This window comes from Pyrgilauda ruficollis, unplaced genomic scaffold, assembly GCF_017590135.1.
Source record: "Pyrgilauda ruficollis isolate IOZ18807 unplaced genomic scaffold, ASM1759013v1 scaffold12, whole genome shotgun sequence".
NCBI lineage: Eukaryota > Metazoa > Chordata > Aves > Passeriformes > Passeridae > Pyrgilauda > Pyrgilauda ruficollis.
The window spans coordinates 15,816,051-15,831,732 of NW_024510321.1; the positions used below are offsets into that span (position 1 = coordinate 15,816,051).

At 36.6% G+C, this 15,682-nt stretch overlaps 1 protein-coding gene across 2 annotated transcripts in view; it reads left to right on the forward strand.

The window, feature by feature from the left end:
* PIP4K2A (phosphatidylinositol-5-phosphate 4-kinase type 2 alpha) overlaps positions 1 to 15,682 on the forward strand; it is a 107,592-nt gene that overhangs the window by 50,060 nt on the left and 41,850 nt on the right. For both annotated transcript variants that reach the window (XM_041489227.1, XM_041489235.1), the window contains exons 2-3: positions 7,468 to 7,565; positions 8,675 to 8,771. In XM_041489227.1, coding sequence (XP_041345161.1) covers positions 7,468 to 7,565; positions 8,675 to 8,771 — 195 coding nt within the window. The remainder of the gene's footprint in view (positions 1 to 7,467; positions 7,566 to 8,674; positions 8,772 to 15,682) is intronic.

Consider the following 15,682-nt stretch of genomic DNA (forward strand, 5'->3'; position numbering starts at 1 on the left):
GGATTATCATGACAGACATTATATCTGAGCTGCTTAATTTATTTTTGGCCTTTGATTATTTGGCAAATTACGAAGCGTCAGTTTTTGCACTCATTGAAATGTGTAAGGAGATTCATGGGAACTTTAACCAAATCTGTAGAAATGTGACTTAATGCTTGTCTGACAGTATGCAGCAGCTGGTCTGGATATTCTAGACTGTGCAAGTGTCCAAGTGACTTGAAAGACTTAAAAGCTTGCAATCAAAACAGTTGGGAAGGAAATGCAATTTAAATGCTTTTTTTATAGGTTCTTTAAACCCTTCATTCCAAACTCTCTGAACAGGAATGATAACCAAGATATAAAACCCTTTGTCTAGATTTTTGGACCCCGATACTACAAATTTAAAAACAAACATGAATGGTTTTTGGAAACCATTTCTTTGCTCTGTTTTAGGACTGTGTTTGGACAATATCCTGTCCAGAGCTTTCTTGAGTATGTCACTATATCCTGTTTTCCACATGGATGCATGTACTACAGACCTTGGTTGCCCAAACAGATCCTTTTCCTGTGGAAAACAGCAGCCAAGAAGTCTCACAAAAATATCTGGGGTCTGCTGTGAAATTTATTTTGGTTTGGTTTTTAATTCAGATGCAGACAGTAAGACTTCACAAAGGTCTTGCTACTCTTTTTGATAAAATGTGATAGCTGTTATTGAGGTGTTCATTTCTTAGTATTGCTAAATATGGTTTATGTTTAATACTTTTGCAGATTATTTCAGATATTCTGTGGTTAGTACTTTAGGAAAAGTAGATGTTAAGGCAATTTGGAATACTCTTGGTTCAGTTTGGCCAACTTTTCTAGTATTAAATTACTGAATTTTATTGAAAGCCAGAAAACTAATGACAGGCAACACCTGAACTGTAAAACACACAAAGCTGCTCTGGTAATTACTGGTAAATGTTTTGAGACATGTAAAATTTAGATTCTTTTATGTAGCTGCCTGTTACCTGGCAGCAAGGTAGTTTAAGTTTGTTTGATTTTGGGGGATTTTTTTTTTGGGGGGGGGGGGGGGGGGTTCAATTCATATACTTTAAACTGCAATGATTCCAAAGACTCAGAAAAAGTTCAATGCTTTACCCTCTGTTTTTCTTAGTCATATAATTGCATTAATTTCGGGACTTGATTCTGAATAGGTAACTGGATATTCTTTTTGTAGAAGTCTTCTATGCCCTTTAAAGTCTAACAGACTGCAAAATTTAAAAAAAAAAAAAAGAAAAAATCTTGGATAATTTTTACCTTGTAGGGTAGCGGGGGAGTAGGGGAAAGAGATGAATTTTTGTGTGATTGAAATGATGAAAACCTCATTTAAAACGTATTAAGGAGTGTTTTGCTGAACTGATTTATTTCTCTACAGCAGAACTTAACCTTTTATTTCTCTTGCAAGAATGGGTTTGAGTGTAATTTAAACTGTCAAATGACATTTATCAAATGATGGTTTTGCCCTGTAACAGGCAAATGTCTTCCACAAAATTGATTAGCTGCTGACCTCATCCACCCTTTTCAGACCCTTCAAGGTAGATTTCAAAGAGTTGTAAAATAATCACTTTGCTTTCAGTTTATACTTCAGCACAAGGCGTTTACTGTCCTGGTAGCAATACCACAGTGTGTTCCACATCTGGGAAGGAGAGGATGTAAATGCCTGCCTATAGCTCTGCCTGTCACCACTCGGCCTGGTGCTTTAACCTAAACCTATACTCCGTACAAAACAGGAACAGCTTTGGAAAGGGCTTTTTACAGGACAATAGAGTGAATGAGTTGAAGAAACTTTCTCTTGTAGGCACCTACTCTAGTGATCAGGAAAATGCTCTGTTAGGTAAGACCTGCAGAGTGTTCAGTATCGAGAAGGCACTAGAAGACCCTAAATGTAAAATTTTATACTCCAAAGAGTTTCCTCAGTTGTGTTCTTGTCCTACAGCCCCATTTTGTAAGACCAATCAACCAGAAGCCCATAGGCTTGCTTTGATAAGCATTAACCTACCAATAAATGAATTAACTGTGCTGTTGAGCAAGTCTGTGGCCTGTTTGAAATGGTAACTTTGTATCTGCACCAAAAAAATGGTTTGATAATTTTTCTCTTCAGATTTCTGTGCAAGTTTCTTTGCCAAAGTAGAAGCTGTGATGCAGAAAGTAAAACCCTGAACATAAAAAGCTCAGTACTGCTGGTGGTGTTGAAAGTTCAGTTCTATTTTTACATCCCAATAGCTTCTTTCTCCTGAAGTCTCTATCACTCCCACTTCTTCCAAAATCAGTGTTTAAAAATACACAAGTTTGTGAAAAATGAGCTTGACTTTCTCCTAGAGTAACAAACCGGTTGTAACTTGTTTGCCTCAACATATCAGAGTGCTGTGAATTAGCTTTAAGTACAGAAAGAGAGCTGTGAGATAAACAGCTGCAAAGAAGTAGCACTTCCACAACTTCTGCCACATCCAGCATCAGGAGCAGCAGGGATTTTCCTGTGTGTGTAACTGCCAAGAGCTATAACTGCAATTGAGATGTTTTATCAGGCTGTTCGGTGTGAAAACACCTCATCCCTCCATAGTTTCAGCAAGTCTGACAGGCTGATATGTTAAAATAAAAGGAAACAGTATATATGCTGTATACTAAAGCTGCAACATTAAATTAAAACAAAAAAAATCATAGAGTATGAAGACTTTAAATAGGAAGAGAGTTTCAAAAGAAATCAGGCATTGCTACATAGTCTGAGTGTGATTTGTGGTCTTCTTAGGATTAAGTTTTGGACATTGTGCATGGCTTTATTGAGTTTTTTATGGGTTTTGTTTTTTTTTTTTTTGGTTGGTTGGTCGGTTGCTTGATTTGGGTTTTTAAATGAGTTATATCAGCTGTAATGTGTTACACACAGGTTTCTTGCTGTAGCATTGTAGCAATAGGCATGAGCTTGTATCTGTTGGAAAACAGCATTATTGTTCTCACTCTTCTAGCTAAACATGCAATATATGCTGTAAATTGCCTTTATTATATGCAGTTTAAATATCTCATTGTCTGCTTTGCATACAAGCAATTTATTGTTGTTTATGTTCTGACAGAATGAAAACTAATGCTTAATTATGCATTGCCCTAGTAATGTGGTGTTTAGGGTGAATGTATCTGAATTAAATAAGGGCCATTAATAATGCCTAACAATTTATGATATAGTCATTGCTTGATTTCAAATCATATAAATTAGAGAAGCTTATTTGAAATGTCACCAATATAAGATGGCTTTGTGGGAACACCTCTCTGTGTGCTAATTTCAAAATCATTACCAGCTGAGTCTTACTATTTATTCAATGTCCAGTAGGCTTTTATTATTCCCTTATTTGCAGTTTAATTACAACCTCTGTTATCCTGACAGTGTGAATTCAATACTAAACCTGCAGGAGCAAAATGAGTTGCAATCAGTCGTTTTTTGCTTGAAAACTTTTTTGCTTTGATCCTCTCTCACCTCCCATGGCCAAGCCACCACTCTAAGCCACAATTTTTTATATGCATCTTTAAAGGGGTAATGCCAGTCTAAGGCTTTCAACATTCTTCTGTCCTAAAGCTTGGAAGTTGTCCAGAGGTGTTTCCAAGTCACATAACCACCTGTGTTTATGCTAATATCACAAAAGATACTGAATGAATTACTTAAATGGAGGTTTCTGGGTCACTTGTTAATATCATGTGTGCATGAATTTACAAATATTATGAACACATATGAGGTGTTTATACATAATATATATGGATACTATGCAACTAACATTTTAGCCATTCATATTTAAAGCAATACATTCTCTAAGGCTATTTTATGGGATATTAATTCCTCAAAGATACAGCAAGCATTGTCCATTTCAAAAAAGATAAACTGCAGCAAAATTTTGCATTGGCAACAATACTTCAAGGCAATTAAAAGGATGTAGGTTGCAGGACTAAAATAATTTTCCTTTTCAATATTATGCACATGCATTTATTATAGCGATGCTGTACATGTGGATTCTCTGAAGTAATTGCAGCTAAATGAATGTTTGATCCTGAACCCTCAGTCCTCTGACCAGTGAGCTCTTTTTGCTTAATTTATGCTTTGCAATTATCTCTTGTTTATCTCAATTTCTTGGGAAATTGTTTATTGCTTATGATTTTATTGCATTCAAAAGCACTCTTTAGAGGAAAATGGATATTTCTTATGTAATTATTACAGCTATTGTTACAGTTTCTAGTGTAATTTGGAATACTGAACTTTCATCCTCACGCACACATCTCATTTGCTATTGCTAAGGGAACTAGCTGTATTTAATGGGTAACGTGAAGAGATGGACATAATACTTGTCAAAGGTATCACATGCATCTTAACACATTTTCTCTTGTGCTTAACTTTCAAAGACAGAAAAAGAAGCAAAATATTCATTTGAGATAAGTTGGAAGACTCAAAATGTTTTCATTTCATATTTAGTGTCTTTCAGATGTGGCTGCTTCTTCACACAGTGGTGGCAAAGTAGAGAATTGATCCCTGTGACCTTTCCCTTTTCTTTCAGTTTTTCAAGAGCTGTTTGGCGGGGGGGGGGGGATGTTTTGGATATTGTTTCTTCTCCCTCCCCCACAGAATGTGGTTCCAGTTTCCACCAAGATCTAATGACATGGGTGTTCCATTCACTCTTGTGCACATTTTCCAGTCAGGCCTCATCAAATCTGTCCAAAAATGTCCTATTGCAGAGAGAACCAGACCTTATACTTGAAAGGTTTAAATTAATTAATGGTCTGTGCTGCTGGGATATGCTATTAGTCAGCTGGTGTGCTATACAAAAGGTCACTTCTACTGTGTGTTCATCACCTACTTTTTTATTTTCCTACTCTGCTAGAGAGGAATTCCCAAAAATATTAGAGAAATTACTTTTACTTACCTCAGATTTGGATGAATCTTTTAAAAAAGCTACCAACCAAAAACACCAACAAAAAAATCCCAAAAACAAAACAAAAAGCACCCTGAAAAATTCATCCCTCCTGAAAAGAACAAAACCATCAAACCTGATTGGGGAATGGGGAAAGTGTACATTTACATCTTGTAGCGAACTTCTTAGAAAACATATTTTGGAATTTTTTCTTAAAATCAAAGAATCCCCAAAGTATGCACATACAAAGGCTTTTTCATTCCACTGTGTAGGTGATGCTTGTAGGGCCTACAGGCACAAGTAAAACTGTGCCATTACATAGCACCAATTTAAATATCCACAGCATGAAAGCTAATTTATAGATGTGTGCAGAGAAACTTCATATCAGCAAATTAAGAAAGCAAGTACACATAAGAATCTGTTCAATGCAGTTTTGCAAGCAAACTTTGTTGTAGATAGTTGAGCATGTGAGTTCAGCATTTTTTACAGTATTCAGCAGAAGGCGTTCTTGTGATCATTTTTGTCTGTAATATGTACATATGCATGTACATTTCTGCTAATCTTCATTCAAGTGTGAATTTTGTTGTGTAATCTGGCAATCTGAAAGAGATGGTAATTCTGTAAAACAAATTCAGAATTTCATATCTCTGTGTAATATATCTACTTGTCCCTAGTTTATTTGTACAGCAGCTACACTGGTTCTGCGGGCTCATGAGCTGCCTTGTGACTTCAGGGTGAGATTGATGTACAGCAGTATCAACTTCAGTAAAGAGCGTGTATGTTGGATGTAGTGATTTTTCAATCAGCGTTTTGTTATTTTATGTTGTATTTAATGAGGTGTCATCATGATTTGTTAGGCTTGTACAGCTGCGTTTTCAAAAATTTATTGGAGGTTCTTCTTTCTCTCCCTTTGGAGTGGGAAAAGAGCATTCTCCCTACAGCACCAAGGAGTGGAGCACTTTGAGCTCATCCCCAACATCTTTCTCTTTCCTTTCTCTGCTCTGCTTAGAGCTGCCATTCTATTAATAACTTTTCAGGTCTTTCCAAAGAAGCATTCTTTGCACTTTTCATGTGGGTTGCAAGATCTGAATGACAAAAATGAGACATAGCAGGGAACATTACTGGGGCTTTAAAGTATTGAAAGGTAAGGAGACCATCTGACCTTCCTGCCAGAAGGAAGATTTCTTTCTTCTACTTAAGAGTTAGAGGACTCTTCAATCTTCTCCTGTGTTGTTTAACTTCAGCTCTTCTAAAGGTCATGCTTGCAGGAAGTGCTTTTTTTTTTTTTTCCTCCAGTATTTTTAACCTATAGCTGCTTCAGTGGAGGTTTCTCCAAAAGCCTCTCTTGAGCAGAGTAGCATTTACAGGCAATTAACATCTTCCTAGTTGGAAAACACTGGTGGATAAGCAGTGCTAGTGAGCAGAGGAGCACTCCTGTGTTGCTGCCTCCAGCCCCAGTGTACGTTCCCATTCTTATAGAGTGGGACTTCCCTCTAAACCCTGTAGAAAACTGCTGGGGAAAAAATGTGCTCTGTATGAGCAAAAAAGATTTGACTGGGTAAATTGAAATGCGTGACCAGGGTGTAGGGTGCCATAAAAACATGGATAAAACATATGTCATGGGTATTTGGTGACTGTTGTTGTAATGGGTATCTCATTCCTGGTTTGGAAGGACCATTGCAAGCTTAACAGTTCTGTCTTGTATTTATTATGTTCTAGTTAAGTAAAGGTAGACTAATACATGCAGTTCTTAAAACATGCCTTCAAACTAGGTCATGGTGAAGTTGTCTACATTTTATAATAGATGTGTGGTCAGAAGTAAATTACAAATAAAAGTGGAAAAATCCTAATCTGGAGAGTACTGACAATGTTAATTCCAAAGCTTGAAAGAGTAGGTGGTCCACATAAATGTAAGAAAATAAGGAAAACCTTACAACTTACGTACACCTCTATTTCTAAGCAAAAAATTATCTATTTAAGTGGTTTGTCCAATGTGAACAATCAAAGAAATGCCTGAATATTGTGACTTACAAAAACTCATCTGAGTTTTGCACTACTGTAAGAAATAGACTTCTGCTTATTTGAACTGAAACTAGGTACATTCACATGTATGCAAAATTTCACTTTGTTTTCTACAAACAGTTCAAAACACAGGCATACAAGATTTCTTAAGCTGCAGGGGTAAATAGTCATTGGAAATAAAGAAGTTGAATTATCTTTGGAAAGCATAGCTTGACTGGCAAAACAAGAACAATGTGTTGGTATAGGAAAGCATTTTGCTGGCATTGTCAGTGACCGTCCATAAAAAGTACACTCCAGGTGTGCTTTAAAGCACTTCTTTATTTCTGAAACAAGTCTAAGTATGGAATGCTGTTTCGTCTCTTCCAGAGTGTCACTCTTGAGATTGCCTTTGATCTGGAAAGAATAACACTGCTTTCACATTCTTCCGTTACCTGCATTCACTCCTGGGATATATACTCAGGAAATAGTAGACTTTCAGGATTAAGGCATATATGTAGCATCTTTGCAAAGACAGCAGCAACTGAATATATTCTGTTTTCTCTAGATCAATGAACTGAGCCATGTTCAAATCCCTGTTATGTTGATGCCAGATGATTTCAAAGCATACTCAAAGATAAAGGTGGACAATCACCTTTTCAACAAGTAAGTACAAGTAACAATTTTGCATAGAAGTGGATAGCGGTAGTGATATTTTTATAAAGTACTATGAACTCTGTTATTTTTCAGTGCATGGAACTGGAGTTTTGATGATTAAGTTAATCCTGAGATAAACATAACCGTCTGTGCTGTTCTAAAAAGCAGCAGCAAAGGCTGCTGGGTAGAATTTTTTCCTCCATATGGTTTATTATTGACTTATGAGTATATTTGATACTGAAGGTGATTCTTTTTTGCTGTGATTATTTATGGCTGATATACGCATTTATTTGTGTATTTCTAAAAATATAACTTTATGTGCTCTTTATTAAGTGTTGTATTTGAATAAGAATGAGAATCTAAAGCCTATATCAAATGTGAATAATGTTCAGCTTTTTATTTTCCATGATACAAAATCATACCCATCATATAGGAGTTTCAAAAGCATTATGGTAATTTCATGTAATACCTATTGTCTCTTAAAAATAAAATGCCCCATGAGCAGTATGTACAGACATACAAAACTATTAATAGTGGTTTGTGTATAACCTGAATTTTATTCAAGAATATATGTAGAAAAGAAAAATTCTGCTATTTTGGGTCTTCAGCTCTGTGACAAAGGTAAAAATAATTTTTCTGTTGTATAAGTCTAAAATGAACACTAGGATATTAAAACTAGTTTTGTGTTGAATGAGTCAAATTTTCTTGAAGTTTTGGCACTGTTAGTACTTTTTGATGGCACAGATGGTATAGTAATTCTTGTATAGTCCAATCTAAGATTTCACCTTTGAAGTAAGTTTAGGTCAGTGGGAAAGCATTCTTTTCTTCTTTTGAATCCGTATTTCAGAATTGTCAAAATACAGTTTGTGTTCATTTTTGTCATTGTTGTAGTTCCTTAGCTACAACATAATGATGTTATAGTAAGCTAATAAACATTCATTAAACATTGTGAAGAAAAACAAGGTAACCCAATCTCAGTGAAAAAAAGAAAACATTAGAAGAGAAATTGTAAGAGGATTGTTACCCTGAGCTTTCTATGAACAGCTTTGAGACAAAATTCTCGAGTTGCTTATTATATATGCACAGTAGCGAAGTTGAATTGGTTTTATCTTTTTCAGAGAAAACATGCCAAGTCATTTCAAATTTAAAGAATATTGTCCAATGGTTTTCCGCAATTTAAGAGAGAGATTTGGAATTGATGATCAAGACTTTCAGGTAAGTTCACTTTGAAAAAGCCTAGACTGATGAAATGCACGTTTCTGTTAAACATTTCGGCCTGCCCCAGCTTCCCTCTGGTTCCTGCCCTTCTGCCATCTTTAGTCCTCTGTGTTTCTCATTAGAGTGCCTCCATATAAGCCACATTTACTGAAGCTGCAGGGTAATACTTCTTGCTGTGAGGAGGAAAAATAGTGTCTGGACACTTCTGGCAAGAGATTCTGTATTCAGCTGAGTTGCTTAGATAACAGTTGCTTCAGTGTTCTGTCTGTATGAGATGTGGTTTCTGAAATGACCACAGCCTTTTTTTTTTCTTTTTTCCCCTCATGCTTTTTTTGGTTACAGGAGAGTGACCTATGGCCTGCCAGCTTCATCGTGCTTCATCATGTTTCATTTTCCTGTTGTTAAGAGGATCTGGAAACAAATTGCTTGTGTAAAGTAGATATAGCAAACCAAGAAATTGCTCTGGATTTGGCAGGGTTGTTCCATGCAGTCAGAGTTTCTTTCTGCCTTTGCAAAAGGAAGTCCCTGAGCTCTGCTTCAGCCTGATTTGCCAGTTCTCACTGACAGTTCCCTTTCCCATTAGCTGTTCCTAATGCACAGCATTTCAGTCACAGGGATAATTCCTTCTGCGGTCACACTGCAAGATGTCCTGCCCTAAAGAATGCTGGCTGTGTAACCCAGTACTGCTTCCTCTCATACTTTTTTGCGTTTTTTTAACTATTTTGATATGAGCTGCAGTTGTGTTTATAATGTCACTAAGATAGATTAAGAGAATTTTGAAGAAATGGTTTGAAGTAGCTAAACAAATGGTACAAAATGCATTTGTACAACAACACTTCCATTCTTGCCAATGGACTAAACTGAATGTTGCAGCCAAAATCTGTATCTGAGTCCTTCAACAATTATTTTGCCCCTTTCAAGATCAAACAATGTGTTAGAAATTTATAGGCGGGGTAAAATGTGCAGGGGTGTAGACAGAGATTAGGTTATGAATCTCAGTATGCAGCCACTGTAACCTTGCTAAGACACTTTGCCAGTCAGTGGAGAAGAGGATGTTGGTTTATTTTGGAGCTGTCATGATCATGTTCCATGATTTTTCATTATCCTGTTTATGAAGAACTGTTTAAAAGGAAATGCATTGAGACTGAGGCCAGCAGTTTAAATAGATGTATCAAATGGCATTCCTGGTTCAGTTCTGCTGTTGGACCAAGCAGGATCCTATTGCATGAGAAGTTACTTGATCCCTTTATATGAAGATTTCATTTTTCTTGACAAAGAAGGAAGACATGTCATTGCTCTTGAAATTGTGCTGTCAATTCATGTTTGCTGTCTTTAGAACATGGGCTTTTGACATTACTGGACAGTGGAAGGTAGAGTTCAGTGACTGTTAGAAGACTTGAGATGCTGTAGTGAGTTAAAACTGGCAGACTTGGCATAATCAAAAATGCTGCATTTGACACCACTGTGAAATGCTTCCATCTGCACTGCTGTTCCGCAGCAGAAATTCCTGTTGTAACTATGTTATACTGCTGTTTGGATTTATTAATGATAACAATGATAAAACAACATTAAGTAACTGTCACTGGATAAATTGTCCATATTTTCAGATTAAAACCAAAAGTACTTCTTTGTATCTGTGTGTTTTGGTAATGTAACCAATCAACAACCCAAAATAAGAACATGTAACTGCATCCTGGTTTTTGATACAACAAAATTATGTATTACAAAAAACCTCATGGTTTTTAGTATTTAAAGCATATTTACTGAAAAATGGAAAATAGTTAATTTTAACCTGAGGGAAGACAATGTCCACCTTCACTATTGCTTTTTTCCTCAGCCCAAGCAATTTATCACTCTGAATTCTTTTTCTACTTGACTAATCTGATTAAAAAGAAAATAAATTAAATGCTTAAATTATTAATGTATTTTGAACTCACTTTGAAAATTAAATTATTTTTACAGAACTGAGCATAAAGAAAATTTGTCTCCTCACATGTAAGATAGGAATTATCCCTATTAAAAGTAGAAGTTGCTTTCATTTTAATTTTAGTCTCAGTGATTTTAAAAGGGAATCTAATACATACTTTTTTTCAGATAACGTTTATCTTCAAGGAAGTTATTCCAATTATTATGGTTAAAATTATTGTCTTATACTCAGAATCATACCTGAAATTGAAAAATTATTTGCAGTGTAAAAGTAAGGGGAAGCTTATGGAAGGAATATCAAGTTGCTTTCTCTGATAGTTTTTCTTATATAGTGATTTTCAGGAAGGGAGTCCTAGTCAACTGTGAACAATGTCATTCCCATTATTGAGCCAGAAAGGATTGGTTTAGATAAATAAACCAATTACCTTGTTCATTAGTCAGACACATCAGTCACAGTCTCAATGAACATTCATTTTAAATGCCTTTGTTTTCAGAATGTTCTGCTGATATCCTTGATGAGTTGTTCCAGAGGGCAAATAGTCTTTCCTTATGAGTAAGCACTAAAAAAACAAAACCTACCTCATGAAAAAAAACTGGTAGCATATGCTCTAAGTAGTGGGCTATACTAATTTTAATTATTTACATTGTGTTTCTCATTTTGTAGTAATTTTGTGGACTGTTTAACACATAGACAGTTCACATGTGGAATAATTAATATATGGAACTTGTCTTACAGAGATCTCCTTATGTCTCTGAAGAGAGATTTAAATCTCACAAAGTACATGGCTTTTCCCTACAAGTAGTCTGGACTTAGGAGTCAGAGGAATTCCTTAAATTGTGTATGGCTCATGCCTTACAGGAAGCCATTCCTAGTAATGGCAATTACAGTTCCTGGAATGAACTCCCCTCCTTGACATGACACAAACCAACTCCCTTCTTTGAGATGTTTTTGGTAATCTGTCCTGCATCTGTCTGTATTTCATAGCTAGTTGGACATCTCCAAGAGACATTTAGTACTGAACTGGGATTGAAGTTTCATGGTCATGCATGTGCAGTTGCTAATACAGTGTAGCTTGTTTGTGCTTCATGCTTTATAATGGACAGCAGTGTAGAAAATGTAGTATGAAGTTAATGAAACCTTGAGTTTCATTCAAAGATTGCCTGTACAAATGTGTTATGATAAATGAGGTCCTTAATATAGGTTCTTTGAACCTAGATTTGAATATAGAAACTTTGTTCTGATATTAAAAAAATTCTACAACAGTTACTGCATTAAATTAAAAACTGGTCTGGCTGTTTTTTCTTAAAAGAAGGAACACAACTGATGATCAGTCAGTATGAATCAAAATTGCATTTGAATGATGGAAAAACTTTAAAACCATTTTAACCACTTACAAAGACTATGAATTATCAAAGGGAAAGAGACTATTGTTTTGTTTTGTGCTGTTGGATGTTACAAGTACGTATGGATTGCTGATTGAAGATTACTTTTTCAAGTGTCAAAGTAATTCCAAAAGCCAGGGTGTTAAGTAATGACAGATTTTGTCTTGATAGGGTAAATTATGTATTTTTGTTAGTGTTTTCTTGTTTAATTGAAAAAGAATCCTAATATTCACGGGAGAATACTTGAAGCCTTAACTGGTTCTAGTAGAAAAGAAAAAAATTGCTTAGAAAACAGGTATTGTAAAGTCCCTCACTAAGCACTAAATTTTAATTTCTGCATTCCCCCTCAGCTTTAGACACTGTAAAGGTTATTCTACAGAAAGATTTCTGCTGCCTCTACCAAGCCCCCAACCCCGTTCCCCCCATCCAGTTAATGGGATAGCTGTTTTCCTTTGGGATTGCTTCTCAAGTCAGTTGACATACTTTGTTACCTTAGAAAATCCAAGAGCAGAGTTCTGTTAGAAGAATTACAGGGTTAGCTTCTGTAAACTGAAAAATTATGAGATATTAACAGGCAGACAGCTCACCTAACAACCCCCAAAAATCTGTAGAAAAATAGGATGTACTACTGTTACAAATGCTTCTGCTGCTGTTGCTCTGGGAAAGGAAACTTTTTTTACTATGCTCCAACACATCTGTTTTTGCTTAAAGTTATTGCTGAATCCTACGTCTGGATTCTGCCAGGCAACAGAGGAAGACTGGGTTCTTGCCCAGTAAAGTACAATTGCTCATACCCGAGGGCACCAATGTCGCAGTGCACCTAATGAGCCTTCTGCTGGGGATGAGGGAGAGCACAACTGACTTCCCTATTTGCTGCAGTAGGAGACAGGCTCAGATCTGACTTTTCCTGTCTGTAGGAGCAGTTTGTAGAGATTGTCTGTACAGGACAAAAAATTCGTAAAGAACTTTTAGCAGCTGGTTCTGTAAGTTCCTTTTAATTTACCTGTGCTTGATATTTCTCTAAGCACTTTTCCATATAAAAGCTTGAAATCTAAAATAATTAATGAGAATTCCTGCTTTTAAGCAATTTCCCTAATAACGAACCATATGAACTTATATCTTTAACTTCTTCTGATAAGGCTGTTAAGGAGACTTTTCAATATCTCCCAGACCTTTCTATGCAGAAGGATTTGAAGCATCAGGAAAACAATGCAAATTCTAGGCTTGTTTTTTAGATGTTGGCCTGCAATATAATTTTCTTTTGAGGTATCTAAACTTCAGATCATCAAAATTCTTATCTCTAAATATTTTTGTTCATTTTACATGACTTATCCAGTCTTAAGACATCATCTTAAGAACTTTAAAAGTACTTTGCCATCTAAGATGGTATCTTTCTTCAGACAAACAAATATTATTCAGTGCTCTCAGCTGGTGCTTCTACACTAAAATTCATGCTTTTATTCCTTGGCCCTTGGTTTGGGAAAGAACAAGCACCTCCAGCATCAAACTACAGACAGCAAGGTCAGCAGTAACTATGTTAGAAGTTGGAGCTTATTCCTAAGACAATATCTTCAATTAATTCCATAAAGTGCATTAAAAATCATCAAAGCAAGAACTGTCTTGTACAGAAAACACCAGTACTAGTCATTTTATTTTAGCATGATAAGTGTGTCAGTGCCTGAAAAGTTCCTGGGCTTGTCTGTCAGATGAGATTCCTATAGCAGAGTATACAGTTTGTGGATCCCAAATGGACATTGACACCAAGACATTCAGAACTGCTGACATCTTGTTTGATGTGAGTATAGGCAGTGGTGGTAGTAAAGTGTTGAACCAGCTGTAGTAACAAAACCTCTGCTGTTTGTAGTCTTTTCAGCACGTAAAAAATGAAGTTTTCAATCTAAACCTAATGTTCTTAGATTTAGTACCCTAAGTGTCAGCCCAAATAATAATTTAGTGATGGTGGGAGTTAACCTTAGTACATATGGCAACAGAAATTCTAACTTGTGGTTTCTTCCAGTTTTCCCTAGAAAACATTTAATTTGCCTTGCTTTTGGCTGTTCCTTGCTTATACTGTTATTCAAACTGGGCATTCAAACTGGAAAGTAGTAATTTAGCATATGCTGGCAACATCAAAAGAGCAAACTGATAAGTGCTCCCGAGTTCTTGCAGATATTGAAAGGAAGGCATTAAGCCAACTTTCGCAGGGCTAAAGGGAAAAGGTTCCCAGAAAAAGAGCCACAGCTCTTTCCAAAGCAAGTGCATGCCTTAAGCTGACAGCTCCAAATCCAGATCTATGGTCTCAATAGGATAACTTGTTTTAGGAAAGGCCCTCATGTTTTATTCATTAACTCTTATTCAACGAAGTCAAGGAATCCATCACCTTTCTCCTGGAAGGATGGCTCAGTACAAAAAAGAAGTTCATGCTTCTCGTCAAAGATTTTCCTATCTTTCTCCATAGTAATCACTCCCTTTTTATAAATGTTCATAGGTGTTTGGAGTGTGTGCATCCACATCTTAAGATCATAGAAGGCGCTCCATACTTCTGATGGGTGCAGCACAGGACCAGTGGCGTCCTGTTTTCATCTTTTGGGGATCCCATGGCATTCACCATAGGCCTTTAGAGAGTCATGCTTATGAGCTGACAAGAAATCATCATGCAAAATTGTCCATATATCTGGCAAAGGCAGGGGAGGTTACACCCCTGAATGTACTTGTAGCATGTTACTGGTAGGTCAGGTATGCTTTTCTCCATGTCAGACTCCTTACAGACCTTCTGGTGTTAGAGATCAGTGTTGCCTGGTCATACTTCTGCAACAGGGTTTCCAGATAAGCACCTGCTTAATTGCAAGAACAGTGTCACCATACAAAATAGACCCAAAAGTCATCCCTACCTGTCCCTGTATGACCACCCAGATATCTCTGGGTTTGGTGCTTCTGGTTTTTTTTTTTTTTTTTTTAAAAACCCAGTGCTTTACCTTTCTTCTCTCTACAAGTCACTGACAAAACATTGTCTTGAAAATCATCTCAGGAGTAGGATACTTGTTTAAAATTACAGCAAATAACCTTGAAGCATCTGTGTCAGTTGTATGACACTGTCTTTCTGATGTCCTCCTTAATCAGTAATCCTGATCTAATTTCCATATTCGTGATTCCTGAAGTCTTGTAAAAAAAAAAAGAAAAAAAAGGTTGGGGGATGCTCCAGGTTTGTCTTGTTGGGAAGCTGTGCCTGGGCCAGAGAGCAGCACCGTGACTTCTGCTGCAGGAGAACAGCCAGACTGTGTGTACATCATCCTCCAACAGCCATGAGCCACTGTCAGGCCTTTCCACTGACCTGTGATTTCAGTCATCGCAGAGCATCATCTGTGCACTTGTTTTTGCCTATTTGTTCATTCAAAGCTTGCCCGGAGGCACTCTTAAATAGCCTGGGATGTGATCTGATTTGTCTTTAGGGTACGTTGAGCTTGTAAAGCTCATTTTAGTTTTCCACAGCTTTTGGATGAGATCACAGCACCAGAAACCATTGTTTGCCTTTGTCCAGACGTCATGAAATGGGGAAGATTTAAATCAATGGGAAGCTGTTAAGCCAGTCAGTTTGAAAG